The sequence below is a fragment of the Manduca sexta genome, chromosome 14 (assembly GCF_014839805.1).
Source record: "Manduca sexta isolate Smith_Timp_Sample1 chromosome 14, JHU_Msex_v1.0, whole genome shotgun sequence".
Taxonomy (NCBI): domain Eukaryota; kingdom Metazoa; phylum Arthropoda; class Insecta; order Lepidoptera; family Sphingidae; genus Manduca; species Manduca sexta.
Window position 1 is genome coordinate 846,644 of NC_051128.1, and position 20,089 is coordinate 866,732.

At 38.8% G+C, this 20,089-nt stretch overlaps 1 protein-coding gene across 1 annotated transcript in view; it reads left to right on the top strand.

Annotated features, from left to right (window-relative positions):
• The window catches only part of LOC115442940, a 111,050-nt gene that overhangs the window by 64,637 nt on the left and 26,324 nt on the right, over positions 1-20,089 (top strand). Inside the window, exons 23-27 of the mRNA XM_037438465.1 lie at positions 1,399-1,497; positions 5,567-5,683; positions 8,745-8,896; positions 16,483-16,661; positions 17,251-17,453. Of these exons, the coding sequence (XP_037294362.1) occupies positions 1,399-1,497; positions 5,567-5,683; positions 8,745-8,896; positions 16,483-16,661; positions 17,251-17,453 (750 nt within the window). The remainder of the gene's footprint in view (positions 1-1,398; positions 1,498-5,566; positions 5,684-8,744; positions 8,897-16,482; positions 16,662-17,250; positions 17,454-20,089) is intronic.

Sequence of the window (20,089 nt, forward strand, 5' to 3'; positions counted from 1 at the left end):
CGCGTTTAATGAGGATGACGACGAGAGTAACTTTATATTACAAAATAATATATTTATAACGTAGTAATTTCGCTCTCTAATTAAAGTCTGAATTCGGGGAAAAGTTGCAGTTAGCGATAATGTATCTTCTTACTAGTGCAACAATTTTCACAATAAAAACAGTAGTTTCAAATTATGATCCTTTTACACAAACTTCTATTTATTATTAGTAACCTCCCTTCTTTATTGTGAAAACATGGTACCGGTACAAATCACGCTACAAGGAAATATTAAAACCGCTGTGGACTATTGTATTAATATTCACGGCGCGGTCGCCAGGCCGAGTACTACATGATTCAACACAACGAAACTAACACATTATTAATGAAACTAGATGGCAGTTTGTGGCTCTTATTGGGACTATACCTGTTTCGTGTAGGTAATTCACTGTTGGCTATGTCGTTTGCAGGCAACCATACCTTTGGTTGCATTGGCAACCAATAACCATCTATAAAAGGAATTTAATTTGATTAAGCAGCTTTGAACGTATCATTTAAAGGCAATTGTCCTATAGAGACATGCAAGTTATTTATGATTTCGTTCGGATTTTCAAGTAATCTCACTGTAAACAAAAATTTAAGAGGTAATGGTAGATGTCCCTCGGATATCGTTGGTTCGGTCATCCATGAGCAACAGACCGCCTGATGTTAGACGTCGCACTATATACAGTAGTAACAGTATATGCCTCGTGTCGTCTGTGGCCTGTCTCGCGCTGGCAACACTATCGCACCAGAGCCGGGTGCGTGGCTGTTGCACGAGCGCCGACTTCATTCGACCTACTCCGGCCGTCGTGCCTTTTGTAACTTGTACATAATTTTTCTTCTTTGTCTTTATATTATACAGTCCAGTTATTAAAAGGTTGTTTGAATAGTGACACTAATATATCACTAGACCGAAAAGCTGTCCCTATAAATGGACTCGCACGTGCAGGATCTGCCGCCTAAATGTATTTGTAGTACGAGATAGCCCATTGATATTCGCCGGCCGTCCCGCCCCATTCATTACGATGCGACCCAATTTGGCATGCTTTTAGTTTCTCGCCATAAACTCAGTGTGTTTTCCTTATAACTGTATGATTCAATAAGCTGAGTTCCAGGCCAGCTCTATAACCACAATAAACTAGTGACTTAATGCCCCACATATGCAATTTTCGGTTTCAAGTATTGAACGAATCATATTTCCATTCTGTAATTGAAAGTTTTCTAATGTGTGATTGGGACGGTTCATTGGAGTACCGCTGCTCAATCCTGAATTGTTTATAAAATAATTTTTACATAACCTCATATCTCACAATTTCTATTTGCATTCAACTAACAAGTATTTGTTTCAATTTACATTAAACTGTAAATGTTGTTCCAGAGAGCAGATGTCAGTGTCCATTCGAGATGGTGTACGTCCCGCCAGTGAAAAGGCCCGAGCCCCCGCCGCCGGAGGACTACACGCCGCCCGTCGAGATCGGTAAGCCTTTTGTAAGGCCTAAAGCTTACCTTTCCATCTACAAAACTTATACAAACAATTAGTCGACGCGTAGTTTCTAACAATTTGTTATTTCACGCACAAAATGCCTACAAAGAGCTGTCCATATTTAAATTTCCTAAAAATCCTGGGAAAATTATAGTTGCTACAATTGAATTGCTAAACTGACGCAGAGTTGATTAATTAATGCTGCTTGAAAATTTATTGGTTTTTCATATTATATAATAGCACCTTTTCACAGTTAGAAATATTTCCACATTTTATCAGGTAGCGTTCGTCATATCGCAAACATAATCCGATAATAAGTCACATATGTTTGAAATCAAATAGGGCTAGGTAATATAACAACTTTTTGTCAGCAAACGATCCATCGTAGGAAACTGCCCTATTTGAAGGCGGGGAAAAGGAAAATTAGCGAACGCTTTGCGCTTTGTATCGTTAAAGCGGTCCGGCGAGCGTTCACTAACTACGCCGGTTCCGAGTCGGACCCCTTGCGGAGTTTTCTTCTGATCTCTGGAGTTAGTTCGCGTCACAAGAAGTCGAGGTCATCGCGGCCCTTTGTATGCGTTTTTTATTTGTTTTTCTTTGCGTGTTGATTTTAATCGATAGAGATCCGATGGAGATTACTTCGTTTTTAATCTGTTTGACTGAAGTGACGCCGTATTATTGGAAATTGACGCTTCAAAATAGTTATGTTGGTAATCTAGTATAAAAAATAATCAGTAAATAATTTTCTTGTATAACCTTAAAATAATTGTTAGAGCGATAATACTTTTCTTTTTTGCTTCTTGTTTTTCTGTTACTTTTTGTAAACTGAAGAAATTACACAGAATTTATAGTAAATATGCGTATTGTAAGGACAGTTACGAAAGTATATATAAAAGAGTATTGTTTTGTTTGATAGAGAACGAATGTATACTATAGCGAAATTATAAACGAGTATAAAATGGTCGAATGTATTTTCAACGTACGCTGCATGTGATTGCAAACCTTTGATCACGTAACAAAGTTTAGTGAAATACACAAATTCAAAACGACATTTTTTTATTTGTGCTCTCATCGTAAAATAACGCTGCAAGTAGTGATACAATAGAGAATTTCCATGACAGATTGTTTAGGCATTAACGATTTGATGTATCGCATACGTACGTTATTTTTCATTAAAAATTAGCGTGGAATTTCAATTGACATCAAATTTGCAAAAACCTCAAATCTCTGTCTTTATGTCCTTTCCTACTTCAGCTTGAAGTCGACGTAATAAGCCTTTTCTCGCATGTCGCATACAAATGAAGCGGCTTAGTTATACAATCGAACTGTGTGACCTCAAGCACCACTAGACCAACACGTTAAGTTACATTATTTACTCAATAATTGAATAATTACAAAGCATAATGAAATCAATTTTAAATTAATAAATATTTCTACAAGAGATTTCGTGTCGAACGCAACATGAATAAAGCACATTAGCTCCCAACATTTCCCACCTGAAATTTTTCAATCCCCCCTCCTCCCCCGTTGCCTACTACACCCCGCGCACGTCCCTCGTCTGTCCAATTTGTTGGATCGAAATTAAAATGCAAAGCAAAATGAGCGGGCGTCATGAATCCTCAAGCAGTTGTGATGTTAGGTGCTTTGTAAGGGCCCTCCTGCACGGACATTTCCTCCGCAGTAATGTTTTTGATTATATTGTATTTGTTGAATAATAATAATCTTCACTAACTGTACATAATATTATTGAATATAAGTAGGTCCACCAGGATTCCAGCTTAACAATCAAGTGCGAAACTCGTTGCGTAATGTTTCCCTTTAAACTGGGAAACCAACTACACTCGAAACGAGAACGTTCATGTCACCAAAATTTCATTGACATTCGAAATGGAACAACAAAACTGCTGTTTCAAGTCGATTGTCTGTGCAATGGTGCTACCACTTAGCTAGAAACACATATGACTTTATTTTATTCTATACTTAGATGTACTTGGCTACAGCCTGGCCGGTGGATAAAGTTCCGAGCCATGCTCGATTTTCCTACAACAATGCCTGTTCTCCCTAACTGAACCGAGTTGGTCGCGTGCCTGCGCTTGCATTTTATTCATGTCCCGCACGTTCTGAACGACGCAGTCAGCGGCGTAATGTTTCTATTTGAATTATAGTTGAACGTTAGTAACATACGCCTGATATTGCAAAACGATTTGAAGTCATACAAATGATGTGTGTAAAGTGAAGTGCTCGCGACTGGATGTGATGGCCCAATAAAAGTCGTAACATGAATGGCCGTGCCAAAGGAGATTAGGTTGTTGAAACATAAAGAAAAATAATATTATCCCTTGATCCTCGTCCAAGGGTACGCTGTGGGAGGGATTCAAATTCTTGCATACAATGAGCACTGAGAACAGACATGGTTAACTATGGAGGGATAATCACAAGTAATTGAATGCGTTAATACAAGAATTATACTCATAGCATTTTTGGAACAAACAAAGCAAAAACACACCACGCTGAATACTTTCACCAGCGAACAGAATTTAACAACCGGATCACGGCAGCTGGCACGTAATTACAAAATATAATAGCGGCACAGACGCGCCGAATTCTATTTACATGAATCAGCCGTCGACGGCGCGACGCCCGGCCGCGTACAAATGGTGCTGGATTCCCACCGTCACTCACTATTGCTGGATGGCTTTTCTGAAAAACGAAGTAACAAACATCGATCGTAGAAAGAGTGCAAGAATAGACAAGTCACTGTAACGAAGTAAGTTTGTTCGTAGGAAGAGTATTAGTGTATAGATCAGTCATTATTATAGATATCATGGCGTCTTGGAGAGTTGATCGAAGTAGATTCAATAAAGCACTGCATCACCCAGAGTCACAATTTTAGTTTTCACGTAAGTGACGAGAAAGAATAATATCGGTGCCTTGACGGATCGGTTGCAAGATTTATAAGTAATATAGATAAGGCCAACTTTGCGATATGAGGAGAAATCGATATTGTGTCAATTAATCCTACAAATTATAGTGATAGTATGTAAGTCCTATGTTTGTTAAACTCATTGCCTGACAATGAAGACTCATTTTGTGCCAGACACCAGCCGCCCTGAAATCCTTTCAAATGGGATTGCTTAGGTTTAGAATGGCGCTCATCTGCTTGCTTTTTTTTCGTTTTTTTAGAAACAGGACTTTTGCAAGAAATACTAATTATTTGTGATTAACTAAGAACTTATCGTTTCGGGTCATACAAACATAAGTTCACGCTTGTATAAGTAAGATGGAAGTGCAAATGATCCTTCAGTTACCGGAGCTTACCTTTAGTAACGATCGAAAATACTATTGTCAAATTCTAAACGATTCGTGTATTTTGAATTAAAATCACCTAAAAATAATATTTCTAATTTTCTTCCCTATAAAAAGAAGCCAAAACTCCACCTCTTTAATACCCAAGTGTGTTCCTAGCACTTATTATAAAGCAAAAGGCAAGTACACAAAAACAATTTCATAACATCACATTTCGTAGTTGAGGAAACAATGAATTACTGACACTTTATAACCGCAGAAAGTAAAGGAAAATAGATCCCATTTCATCCGGCAGTAAAGCTGATGTTATCTGTTAAATTGACCCTAAATCTTCGACTTGACAGACTTATGGTCGAAATATAATATTGTCCGGGATTCCTTGTTTGCTTCTCTAGAGAGTGAATTTTTGATAGTTCAAGAGCAATTGACCCCTGTAGGTGCAGGAAATTTTTTATAGTTCATAATTTTGAAAACAATTACACCTACATTTCCAAATTATGACGGAAATTAGGTCTGATCCATTTAATTGGCAATTGACTTATGTTTTATTTCATTTAAAGGATCAAAAGAATATGTTGGGCTTTGAGGTCCATAGTATATTTAACGACAGAAATAATAAAAAGTATTTATATGCGCTTTAGAAGAAATACGAGTCCAACTTTTAATAACAGGCTTCAGGAATAAAAACTTTTGTTAACATTTTTGTTTATTCCTGTAATAATATTAATTTTAATGTGATATGATGTGTGATGATCAGTGGAGGAGCCGCCGGCGCTGACGAGGGTGTGCCCGTGCTGCTGCTCCGTCAAGCCGCTACTGCCCGACCACTACGAACCGATCTGTCTGCAGTTCAGGGACCTGCCGCTCAGAACAGGTACTGCTTTTTAAATACAGCATATTGTATCAATACGATATATATCGGTGCCTTCGAAGCCGGGTTAACTAGCTCGAACTCTTCCCTTGAATTTTTATACTTAGCAGAAAGTTGGTGATAGAATAGGTGGGTCCCGTAATAGTAAATTATCATCACTATTCGCAGACAGTCATGCATCCAGAAAACATATATACATGATACCATTTAATAAATATAAAACGAGATTGGAAGAGGAATAGAAATTTCTCAAGCATTCAGAAAGACTATTGACAGTCCAACATAGTAGTAATATTAGTTGTAGTACCAGCCACACCACTTCAAACAGGTTTTCTATGACGCAAAAGTACACTTCCAGTCGAGCTAACCTATTCATGCCACCTCTGCCACTCACGAATATTGTCAAACGAATATTCCCACTTCTGAACCCCTTAAACGCAAAAACTAACATAAATAAAGCCACTCGAAAAAATATTTCTTTTCACAAAATTAAATAAAAAATGTATTTACAAATGGATGATAAATTACCAACGCCGCTTAATAATGTTATTAGTTAAATGAAAAAGAGAAAAATATAATGTTCTATCTGCGTCATAAAAGCATTTACAAAATGAGAAAAGTTTAGAAAAACAATTATTATTACAAAATATAAAAATAACGCCGCGCCGTGTAGTTTAAAAACGAAGAGTATTTAAAATAATGTTTGTTATGAGAGAAAAAATTGTTTGCCCAAAAACTAAATAGGAGCACTACGACTGCCCACAATCTGTCGTAATGTCACTGAGTACTTTGATGATGAAATACTGCATAAAACTACTTTACACACTCAGATATCAGGCGTTAAGTCTCATAAAGCCCAGTAATTATCTCTGTCTTAATTTCCTTCAAACCGCAACCCAACAGCCTCACTTAGCGCCGCCTGAGGTACCTTTACCCGACTAAGTTTTCGTGTACAAAAACAATTATAATTATTTGTACTATCAACAGGTTGTCGATCTTGAATAATTCGACGTTAACAAAATAAATAAATTCAACAACATATTTTTACAAATACATAACTGTCAAAAAATAGATCGGGTATATTACACGTGCTTCATTGGGAATCGTCTCGCAAATTCCATCCGATGTATAGACTAAGACGTTGGTCACACGTAGATGACACAGCACAGCATAATGTAGAAAATGAAGCCAGTTAAACAACTCGCGACCGTCGAGGCACAAAACGTTGATTATTGATTGAAAATTTGTATTTCCACTGTACACTTGAGCAATGTAGACTATGCCAAATGACAAAAAACTAGAACTACAGCTATATCGCAGAGTTCTTCCTTTATTTTCTCATCTGGAATAATAGTATTTCCTAACATGCGATTTAGAAAAACTTTTCTTTTCGTTATAACCGTGTAATCATACAGATTTCCGTTCACTCCTTCAACTATAAAACGGAAAATATACGTTATAAAGTCTAATATAGACTGCGTCAGCCTGCACGTCAGCAAGCACGCTACTTCGCACAGACAGCTGAGACTCAGCAGCCCTCGAACGACCTTCTAATCTTGCGTGTCCTTTATTATGCTTCAGCCTTTTGTGTGCTTTTAAATAAGAAACATCTTGTAAAAATGCGGCTGTAATTGGTCCATCCTCAGAGGGAGAGCTTTTATTGTAATTCAGACATTATCCCTGAGAATGTTGAGTGAGTAAATATTGTAACAAGGAATTCCCGTGGGTTTCATTGAGCACAAACAATGTTATATGTTTTCGGGATCTTTTTGTTACGACTTGATTAGGTTCGACTTGTAAATAGTATACCAAATTTTGTTAATATATTATTTTATTTTATTACAAGTAAGATTTATTTCATAACACACATATACACACTGCGACGACATTGTGTGCAGGCACATGCATGCACACAATGTCGTCTTTGTATTCCGTCTCAAGATGTGATAGGGGGCGAGCTATTAGGCACAAACCCCAGACTCCACGGAGATACTGAATAGCAAAGTTCAGCATCATTTCCATTAAATCCGAGAATTGAACCCAAGAATTCACCATAGCTATCGTACCGCATGTAACCAGAACATCTACGCCATTGACGTTATTTTTAAAAGTTTTTGCCATCTCAATTCTTATATTTTAAAATTATAATCATATTTTGAGTCACAAACTATTACACTAAAATCTTTCTTCACCCAAGTACAAATACAATATACCAACAATTTAAATGTAATATTTTAAAGTCAATAATTATAATATGTACTTGTAGAGAACAATTTCTCAATATCAAGGAGTCTCAAGTCTAAGCCAGCACAATTAGAAGGGTTTGCACAGACACGTCGTAAGCTCGCACTATTAATCACGGGCATCTCCGATCCCGACTGTTCCTATCTGTCACGGGGGATTTACTGTCAACTACCACGCTAATGAACTTGTCACTGTTCCGGGACAGCGCGATAAGAATAACAGGATACAAGAGAGCGGCGCGATGTCGCCACGGGAATGTGTACCAGCGACAGGAGGCAATGGCATGACTGCGCGGAAAATAAAACACTTTTTGTTTTAACATTGTAGGATAATGTTTATAAGAGCTTTAAATTTCATTAAAATCTTTTTGAGTGGTTTCCGCATTTACTTGTAAAACATTAAATTCTCTTAAATCCTAAAATATTAGGGTTTTCTGTAATGGATTTCGGGATCTATCAGCAGATATCGACCGGTATCGTTTATTTATTTCACCCGTCAAGACATACCGGTACAAACCGCGATGCACCGCATTTTGGCAGCTGTTCGAAATCCTTGTCAGAATAAATTTGGTCTTCGAGGGGTTTTTTTGCGGAATTTAGATTCCGACGCGGTTAGCACTAGTGCAAACACGCCTGGGAATTTGAATTTATAATTTGAGGTCTGAGTTTATAGAATTTTGATGCTATCGTCTCGTCATGTACTTACTGACTTCAAGTAAAACTTATCATACAACAACAAAGTCATAAGGTAACTTTTAAAAGTGGATTTTTGAGAGAGTATGTGTGTAATTGAGAAGTATATTAAAATATGTGTGTACCAGTTCGTTCCCGGCGGCTGGTGATCCGCAACGAGTCGTCGGTGAGCGCGCGCTGGAGCAGCGCCGTGCGCCGCTGGCCGAGGGTGCACAGCAGGACGCTCCACGCAGGTACTGTGACAGATCGGGGTCCCTTCCATCTCAACTCAAATCAAAAGGTAATTCATATTTCTGCCACACCATTGAGCTGTTGAACGGTTTGCTAGTATACGGGTTCCCTCCTTTCTACAACTTGCGGCCCTTCTACTGGAGCATGAAGAAGAAAATTAAGGAGAGCTGGTCCGGGGATGTTCATATCTTGCCGGTCGATGTTTTTGGTTTTCTTCATTTAACTTCAGGTGGAGTGAGGCCAGTTTGCCGTGGCGACGATAAATAAAAGTTCAACTGTCGCTATGGTTTTTGATAAAAGACGTATTACTAATAAATTAAATGGGCACAACTCAAAGACAAGTGTAAACTTCATGTCTTATATGACCAATTTCTATGGATAATATGATTACTTTATCCTCAGATTTCTTAACTCTGCATTCTGATAGCATTCAATGTACTATGTGTTACATAAAATACCCGACACGCAAATTTTCATGTCCGAGATTTTACCTCTACCGTGTGGTAGCCGGTGATTTATGACCTCCGGTCTCCTATCTCTGAATTCTGATGTGTAGAATTGAACACATTGTGTGCCATAATACGAAATATCCATTATGCAAAATCTGATATGTAAGATTTAACTTCAGACCTCTAAGCCGATGACAGGTATAAACTCTATAGCTCTGATATACTTAAACTTTTTTATAACTGAGCGATATCTAAATAGAAAAATAATGTTTTTTAGAAGCGGAATTGCACCAAAAACTTCACAGAGTCTCCAGTTCACATTTCACAGCATGTACACCACCGTTACCCTAATAAAATTATATTTAAATTCATGAAATGATCTGTAATATTAAACTAGTGTACAGAGACTAAAATTAAATCCCAAACAATCCTAATTAATAGCAGCTATAAATAAGCTCGACCTGCTATTGTCCGTAAATAGCGAAATAAAATTTGGGATCGCCGCGCGGGGAGTGGTCATTGTCTCGCACAAAAAAATACGTAATGCCTAATTGAATTTAAAATTAGGTAATTTATGCAACGCTTTATTGTATACGTCTGGGGGTGTTGTTTTATTATTTGGCTATTTTTTGTAGCAAGCAAGCTGGTGGGTCAAATGGTTGCGTGTGCCCACCTCTCACAGCAATCAAAATATTGGGAGTGCGACACGTTTCGGCTCTGGGCAATCTAAGTAGTGAACAAAGGCGTAAACATGCCACTTCACGACAATTTTTGTTTCTTCGTAATACTGTCGCAGTAGTGTGAGCCCATTCATGCTGTATACAATCTCCATCAATACACACTCTCTCTCTCTCTCTCTCTCTCTCTGTGTGTGTAAAATCTACGCCTACTATTATGTAAAGCTGAATAAATTTTTATTTGTTTAACGAGATGTCTAGAATCAGTGATTGTAAACATTTTTTATCCCAGGAAGGGACATTGACGGGGGAAAAGCGTGTAGAGCAAACGGTGATATAGCTATACTATGAAAATAAAGAACTAGGGCAGGTTACCCGTTTAATAATAAACGTACTGGAAGTGAATTGCTGGCCGCATTTGGGTCGTTTTCTCGGCGCAGTCCCTGAACAGAGAACCCTCGCAAATCCTCCACACTAGGCCTTTAGGAACCCAACTTTGGACAATTTTAATGCAAACACATTATTCAATGTGAATGACCTGAATAATTCTATAACTTATAATGTTTTTCGTTTTTGGAGGTTGTGCCGTATAACGCCGCCGTGTTATCCAAATACTGCGACACATAGCAGTTCCTCGGAGTGTTTTAAGTCAATATTCAGGTAGTGTTGATACTGTTTGTGGGTAGTGGTCGCTTACCAACAGGCGAGCGGCTTCTTCGTCTTGTTATTTAGTTGCGTAAAAAAATCGGGCATTATTCGAATTATTAAAGTTAGGATCACAAATAATCAATTCACCTGTAATGAAACAGGAAATCGAGATTGGTACAAATTGATTTGTTATTTTGATTGTAATTAACGTTGGCGAATCAAACTCTGCAATATCTGATTTCGGTTCGCCGCTAATTAATTTCGCATCAATGTTGTGTAAGTGGTATACACTGTTTGAATCCAATTATATGTATTTACGAATAGATATTTGATAATGGATTTACATTTTATCTCCGAGGATAAGTGTTTTCCTAAATTAATTCCAAATTATCTGAAGATCGAACTGCCTATCTCTGTTGTTTTCAGTCTTTAAGATGCCGACGCGAAACACAAAACTCTTTCGTGACTAGATTTTTAAGGCGATAATGTCGTCTCTTGATAGTCATTTGTTTAATAATTAAATAGACCCTAATGATCCCAATTCAGTACATTGTTCCAAATGTTTAAAACATTTTTGCTTAATTGTATCTGGGTGTTAATAGCGCTCTACAAACTTTAAACAAATGCCTTAATTTAATTAGCGGTTAATATTCTCGGCTCAGAAACAAAACAGACGTAATAGTGTTTGCTTCGTTTAAACGGGACTCAGTGAGGACGCGTGAGGGTCCGCGCGAGGGGGAGCACGGTGCGGGCGGGAGGGTGTTACAATTTAATAACATTTAAATTTTGTCCGGTTATTACCGATTCTCTTTGTTTGACTTCGTCCATCGATTCAAGGGTACCTTACTTTTTATATTGCTACTTATTGGTCACGGATCAGCTCGTGTGTCATTTAATAATTCCATAAGAGCTTATTACAAGGATTAAACATAGCCTTAATTGTATTTATCTACACCAAAGTATGCTCCACCGTTTCTACCCAATATGTGAAAACATTACATACAGACAACAGCCTCTACGTCTAGTCATAACAAAAACAACCCAAATTCCATGACAATAAACAAAGATATATACAGATACTATTCCATTTAAATAACCGGCAATACGGAATGCAATAGATTGAATTGCGTCCGGTACTTACTACCGTCGTATTGCCTCGTTGAAGTATCGCGTCAAGTGCTTGTATATTGGATTTTATTGCACGGACTTAACTAAGTCTTTGCAAGCGTTACAATATTGGAAATTTACAATGTTATTAATTTAATTTCAATAACAGATATTTCAATAGGTTAATAATAATAATAATTTGTGAATTGAAAAGTATAATTTAATAATCAACTCAATTATTTGTACACGTAAAACAAACGGCAAACTATCAAAAGCGTCATCTTCCACAATTCTGTAGACACGAACGTGCGTGGGCGGCCTCGCACCAGAGGAAAAAGGATTTAGCGCGTAGAGCCCTCGTGGAAAATTGGATTTTAGAAAAAAGAGATTTCACTTTGTTATTTTAATATGATTATTTTGTTTTATACAATTTAATTTGTAGACAGGTGGGTGCCCTCGTTGTGGTAAGCGACACAATATTATAATAAAGACATTAACTAACATGCAAACTTTGACTGCAACATGCTAGCTTTGAGTGAAAGAGTATTGTATGGCACTGCGCTCATTACTTTGAAGCATTACAATATGTTTACACATTGCCGCTGGAAAAAAATGCAGACTCTCTTACTATTAAAAGTATCTTATTTATGTTACCTACTAATAATACAATATACATACATACATAACTTCACGCATTTATCCCCGAAAGTAATGCAGAAGCACAACCAGGGCACCCACTTTTCGCCAAGTATGTTCCGTCCCATGATGTGATAGGGGGCGAGCCTATCGCCATATCGGGCACAAATTCCAGACTCCGGGCTGATACTGAGCAGAAAACCCAAATATCACTTTGCCCGACCCGGGATTCGAACCCAGGACCTCAGAGCGCTATTGTACCGGACATGCAATACAACTACGCCACCCAGGCAGTCATAATACAATACTATTATTTCATTTATCATGTTTGATTTTTTTCATTTACCATCTCCGCCACGCACGTCGTGCTTTTATATCCAATGTATGTATGTATGTTTTGTTATGTTTACTTTATTTAAGCAAAACAAATAAACTAATACAAAAATGTCTAGATACAAACTACGTTATTAAAATATCACGCGCAATATAAAAACATCGCCGAAGCAGTCTAATATATAATTAATAAGGTACCTAATGTGACACTGAGTAATATTATTATGACGCCTCACACTTCACAAGCGGTAATCAGCATCTACTCGAAAAAACCCTAAGGGTGTGGAGAGGGAACATAACTCACAAGTCATCAGAATAACATTTGGGACGTTTTTGCTCTGTACGCCGAGTATGTTATCTCAGAAATGAGATGGTGTTAATGTGGAAATGTCTTTATGACTACCTTATTTTACTCTATTCTGCGTGGCTTACTTTGATACAATTTATTCTGGGTTGGATCCCCCAGAGGAGGTTGAAGTTAGCCGATCGTAAAACTAAGTGAAATCCTTCCTACAACATCCTTCATAAAGTTCATCGTACTGACTCCACAATTTACTAGGGTGAGGGTACATGGAAAGACTATTTACTAAGAGTAATTCTCATACATATTTTTAAACAAATAAAAGATAATATTAAACTTCAATAAGAAAATACGAGTCTAAAAGGAACAACATTTATTTTCTTCTATAATGAAAAACGACCTAACGTAAATATTTATGACTAGTGCCAAAGCCAACGTAAAATGTATAAACGTAAACTAATACTTTTTCAGGAATACCTTTAACGTTTACAGACGGGTTGAAACGACTGGACCGTTCCAAAGGGCGGCGGGAGCTTTAAAAGTTTGCTTTCACTTGAATTTTGTTGAAATATTTTATGATTTAAAATAAACATCTGAAATAAATTTACATCGGACTAACGTAGAGTTAATAATGTAGTTAGATTACGATGAGCTCGAGATATCCTCACTCTCAAAATAACGTTTTTCTTTTAATTACAAAACGGCGATGGATCTACTGAACATTTGGTATCGAAGGAGGCCGGCAGAGTTCACTACCTATTGTTCGTCCACTAGTACATAAAGTAACAATGATATTTTTTTTTGTTTGACTGCCTTGGTGGCGTGTTCGTTTCGCAGTACGACTACCATTTACCATTACAATTCTGCTGCCTCGGGTTTGAATACTCGGTCGAGCCGTGTTATTGGGTTTTTCTGTTCAATAACATTTCTGAATATGGAATTTGAATTTACTAACGATGATTTTATATGGTTCAGAATTTAGTCAACTTATGCAAAAATTCGGAAGCTTGTACAAAATTAATACATGACTGAAGTCGCCGGGTGGCTATGCCGAAAATTGTAACGATGGAATATAAATTTCAAAGAGCCTGTCGTAGAAAAACATTTGCAATATTAGTATTTATTACATCAATAACTGAAACCTCTTGCGAGCCAGTACAATAATGTTGGCATGTTTGGAAACGGATATACACAGACTGATCTTAGAACGCGACACACTGACGTGAGGCATTATGGTGGGTCAAATGCCTTATTTACAGTCGCTTTGCAAGCGAATACTAATATCTTAGCACCATGATATCTGTTTCAATATATTTCAATAGTACTCTGAATATTTAAGTGTTATTCATAAAATGATTACTACCTGTAATTAAAACAGATATAATTCTAATTTCGTCTTTATTATTAACTATGTCGTTTCGTTTCTATTTTCGGCATAGGCACCCGTAAATAAAATGTCCGAGGGCGGGACGAGGCGGCGCACGGCAAGCGAAATTTCGTTACAATCACGCCGTGCATACTAAACGGCTGAATCGCGTAAACACCTCGTGTTTTCTCACTAAAAAGCGTGCCGGTAATCAGCCGATTTATTTTTGAGCACTCTCTTCACGAAAATTTTATGCGGCTTATTGACAAAGCGAGCCTTCTATTAGCCGCATCTATTAAACATTGAAGCATCAAGTATCACAGTACTCCTCTATCTTCCGTTCGGCAAACGAAAACACAATGTGTTTATTAGCGCAATTCTGTAGTGTCCTGGGTTCAAGGTTATTGCAATTGTAACATGAAAGCGTCTTTACAATGTTGCTCAGCAGTAAGCGTGGACAAAACTGTAATGATTGATTGATTTAATTCAGATTTGTTTTGCGTTTTCTTCACTGTCAAAGCTAGCAATAATAAATTATTTCATAACTAAACTTATAACCTAAAATGAAGACACCTTCGTCACGAGATCCATTTCCAAAATACACAAAATAAATCATAATATCATGCATATCTCGAAATTAAATTTTATGGTAACATTTGCATGTAGTGAATAGTGAGCAGGTCCGGTATCCCGAGACCGAGCGATCTCCATACGTTATCTCGCTGTTGCCGCGCCATTACGCGTTACTGCCTTCCGACTGGCGTGCTTCCTCTTACAGTGCCTCTAAGTAGAGCGGAAAGAGTTAATTAGCCGGGTCTGCAGCCAGCGACCAAAATATAGACCTCTTGATACATCAACGTAAACATCATTATATAATATCCTTGTTCTGAAATCATAATAGGTTACGATTGTCGTCGTTATGTTTGGGAGTGACTTATCCTAGCGCTAGTCTTATTGTTAAGATGTTTCTATATATTTTTTTCTATTAGCGTTAACGAATATTAAGGCATGTTGGTTACGAACTTCTGTATAAAATCTGGCTAAATAAATACCACCGTAGTATTTATTTTATTATTTATTTATTAACACTTTGTACACGAGGTATACAGGCGGACTTAATGCCATGGGCATTCTCTCCCAGTCAGCGGTAAGCGGTACCCAAAATTTGGCGACTTTATAGTATAAGCCAGTATAGTATTTCGCAATACATGGAATACATGTCTCAGGATTATAAGCACAGACCAGTGCCTATTAATAATTTTAAAGTAATTTCAATGTATAAATGTCGTAGGTCCTGCTTATAGACAAGCAAGAGCCAATTTTATTGGTATGAAAAGTAAGCGGCTGTTTTATATTCTCAAACTGTTTCAAAGCTAAAATAGCATACGAACTTTCTCAGTTAGTTGTGAAATTGCGTGAAGTGTCATGTCAGCATCTGCGTGGCGTTTGCGGGGTGACGGCGGGGTGACGGCGGGGTGAGGGCGGGGTGAGGGCGGGGCGCCGCGCTCCGCCGAAAACAAGCTGCGATTTCCACGCTCGCTTTCACACGACGTGAGCGGATTCGCTGTTTGACGAGCGATTAAACACGTGACGCCGTTAAACCACAAGAGGGAGATTCGATTAGTGGCTTGAGTACTTAGTAAATTTAGCATTTATTGTACAGCAATATTGGGTTTTAATCTCTTAAGCTTTAGAAATGTTTTCATAGAATATGCAGTCATAAAGAGCAACGTTATATTGTGTAATATTATAGTCATATCGATTTTGTTTTGCACCATTTCTAAATTGTCGTCCTACCTGAGTAGCCATTTCTATTGGAAAACCAAAAGTAAACACTTGAGATTTCCTTCAATGGTTCGTGTAGTAATTGTTTGGAAACCATTTGGTAAGAGTCGCATAGTTGGGGCAAGGAATAAGGACATGCAGTACTTTTAATTATAATCGAAATCTGATCTCTCAGCGTGAAGGACACTTAAGTTGCAGGAAGGAGAAAAACGTATTCTGGCAAACTATTGTATTTCACGTAAATATATAAAATAAAATAGTTTATTTAAAGTTGCAATTACCATTGTATATGTCGCTGATGGTGATGATGGTATGCTGTATTATGTAGACCAGTGGGTGTGCGACGTGCGCGCGCCGGGCGTGCGGCTGCAGTGCTCGCCCGCGCGCGGCGCGCTGCCGCCGCGCTCCGCCGCCGACGTGCTGGTCAGCGTGTACGCCGCGTGCTGGGGACTCTACCGGGACCAGATACTCATACACGTACTTACTTCACTTACATCTCTTACAAACCGCAGGTTATACTCCACCCAAAGCGGACGGCAAAATGACCTACGCGAGTTCCGTTAAGCTCCGTCTGCCAAAACAAGCCCCGGCAATGGAGCCTCGCGCGCCTCTCCCGTGCGTAGTGGCTTACCCGACTAGCGAGCGGACAGCTGATCTCACGTCATCGTCTGCCACGAAACAGGCGCTGTTTAATGCAATTAAACCTAGCGACGACGGGTTTCAAATCGTAGGCGTTAAAAACCGCGAAAGCTGGCGTTGTACTTCGCGTTGCCAACGAACGTCAGATTCACAAACTCCAGTCGGTGGATGCATTAAAATCAGCTGGTTTACGTTTAGAGAAACCAAAAGGTCGACGTCCGCGAATTTTAATTAAAGATGTCCCATCCTCAATGGAAGACAAACCGTTTTTAACAGCTTTGTATCGGCAAAATATTAAGGATGAAATGCCAATTAAGGAGGATTTCATTAAATCCGTAAAATCGTTCGGCGACGTAGTTTGGAACACGGACGTAAATGGATAGGCGTGGAAATTGATTCGGAAGTGAGAAAACATCTAGTTGCGACCAAAGAGAAACTATTTATAGATTGGGCAACTTGCAGGTTTATTGATGACGTGGAGATAGTCCGCTGCCTCAATTGCCAACAATACGGGCATGTGCATAAGTTCTGCACCATTAAAACACCAACTTGTGCCGTTTGTGCCGAGGCACATGAAACCAAGGCTTGTCCACATAAGGACAATCGTGATTTTAAGCCCGTATGCGCAACTTGCAAACGTTTTAAGAAACCCCACGACCATCGCTGTGGGTCTCAGGAATGTCCGTCATACAAACATGAAATTTAGAAACCCTCATTTTGTCAACTAATTATTAAATAAATTTAATATGGATAACTTTATTATCGGACAAGTTATATCTCCACAACGATAGGGTGGCGACGTCGGAATTAGATACGTTAGTTCGGGATTATAAACTCGACGTTGCACTTTGTACAGGAACAATATCAACACGCTCGACTGCGTAGCAGAGTCGTACAGCTTGATAGCAGCTCACGAGCTGGCATTTATGTAGCGAACTCTAATTTCACTGTAACTTCAGTGCGTAATCTCATGACGTCACACTGTGCAGTCGCGGAGGTTTCAAATCCGAGCTGTAAGGTTTTCATAGTGAGCTGTTACTTTCAATGCTCGGTGACCCGGTAGGACCACATATACACCATCTCCGCCAGGTTTTACGATCACTTGCAGGTCGTAAAGTAATTATAGGCGCTGACGTTAATGCGTCATCTACTCTTTGGTATGGCAAATATCGATCCACCGATACCGATCGGCGTTGCGCCGTCGAAGATTTCATCGCAGAGATGAATCTTGGTATTCACAATACTCCCGATGCACCACCAACATACTGTAGCCCTACGGGCGAGTCTTCTATTGACGTCACACTTTCTAGTGGAGACGTTCGACTTGATAGGTGGCGTGTCCTGCCGGATGCGTCATGTAGTGACCATCGCCTGATTGTGTACGAATTCTTGCCTAGATTGACACAAGGTTTTATTCATAACAACTATGATTTTAGATATAAAACTAAAGGGGCTAACTGGGACTTTTAGCTCTTTATTTGCTAGACATGCCAGAGATTTTACTCGCAATGATCTCTCACCTGAAACATGTGCTGAACTTATGTCGGCCACGTTCACATACTGTGCAGATGTTGCTATCGGTCGAGGTTCAATTACAAATACTCGTAGATGTGATTGGTGGAACGAAAATCTAGTCCACCTACGCCGAATTTTTCGTAGGGCGCGCAGGAGGTTTAATAGGCTTAAAAGCGTTGTGTCACAGGTGACACTTTTACATCTGCTTTTAATGAACTTAAAATGGCCAGGTCGCACTATAGAGCAGCAGTACAAAAATCGAAAGGTAATTTATTGCGTAAAATCGCCGCGCGGTTAGATAAGGAGGGCCCGTGGTCTCCTTTATACCAAGAGTTTAAAGCAAATAGACCAATTAATTTATCTTACATCGATAATATTAAATTTAATAATAGCTATACGACTGGTATTGAGGAGACTAGAGGAAGCACTGTTGCATTCACTTATACCCGATGATATTATTAATGACAACAATTATCACAACCAAATTAGAATGTGGGCCGCGGAATTGCCAAACTCTCCAGTCTCAAACCTTGCGACATTAGATGAATTTATTGCCATTGTTGCATCTCTGCCGTTAAACAAAGCCTCCGGCGAGGATAAAGTGTCTAACAAGATGATTAAAGAAGCGTGTAAATCAGCCGGAGATTCGTTACTATCTGTCTTTAACCGATGTATTGCTGAAGGTATATTTCCGCGAATATGGCGCTCCGGTTTCATTCGAATAATACCTAAAAGTGGCGACAAGGCTCCCGATGATCCCAAGTCATATAGACCTATTACGTTGTTACCATCTTTAGGTAAACTTCTAGAACGCCTCATTGTCCCTCGTCTGCTACCGGGCGGACCAGTATTTCACAAAAATCAATTCGGATTTACCATAGGTAGGTCGACTACAGACGCGGCAATATCGGTTAGAAGAACAGTAAGTATATCGGAACATAAATATGTACTCGGTATCTTCTTAGACATCTCCGGTGCCTTCGACAATGCTTGGTGGCCTATGATACTTCTTAAGTTAAAAATACGAGGCTGCTATAGGAATATATATTCCCTAATTTACTCATACTTCTCGTACGGAACATCCAAACTGAAACTCGGCCACCATGCCGTGTCGAAGTCGCTGAGTATGGGATGTCCACAAGGCTCAGTTGTAGGTCCTTATTTATGGAATTTGAGCTTCGATGATTTTCTTTCAATTCCCTTACCTGTAGGATGCACTTTAACCGGATATGCGGATGACGGCCTCTTACTAATAGAATCTAATAGTAGATCGGGGCTTGAAAGTTTGGCGGATACGTGTTTACAATTAATATCTGAATGGGGTGAAAGAAATCGCCTTACATTCGCACCTCACAAAACGTTCCAACTGCTTTTAAAAGGTATATTAAAATCACCGCCGCGAATAAAATTTAATAATATTGTTGTAAAAGGAAAGAATCGGTTTGTTATTTAGGTTTGATTTTAGAACGAAATTTTTCCTTTCTAGAGCATATAAAAACGTCGGGGAAAAATCAAAACGTAACTTTTACGCCTTGACAAGGATATCGACCTCTACATGGGGACTGTCTTTCACTACGCTCAAAATCATCTATGGAGCGACTTACTTAGCTTGCATTACATACGGATCACCTGTATGGGCCGATAGGGCAACTATCGGTGCTGTGCGCAGAAACTGCTCCAGAGTCAACGATTGGCGTTGATATTCTTGTGCAAGGCGTATAGAACTGTTAGTACAGAAGCTTTGCCTGTCCTCGCGGGTGTACTCCTGTCGATTTGAGGTACAGCG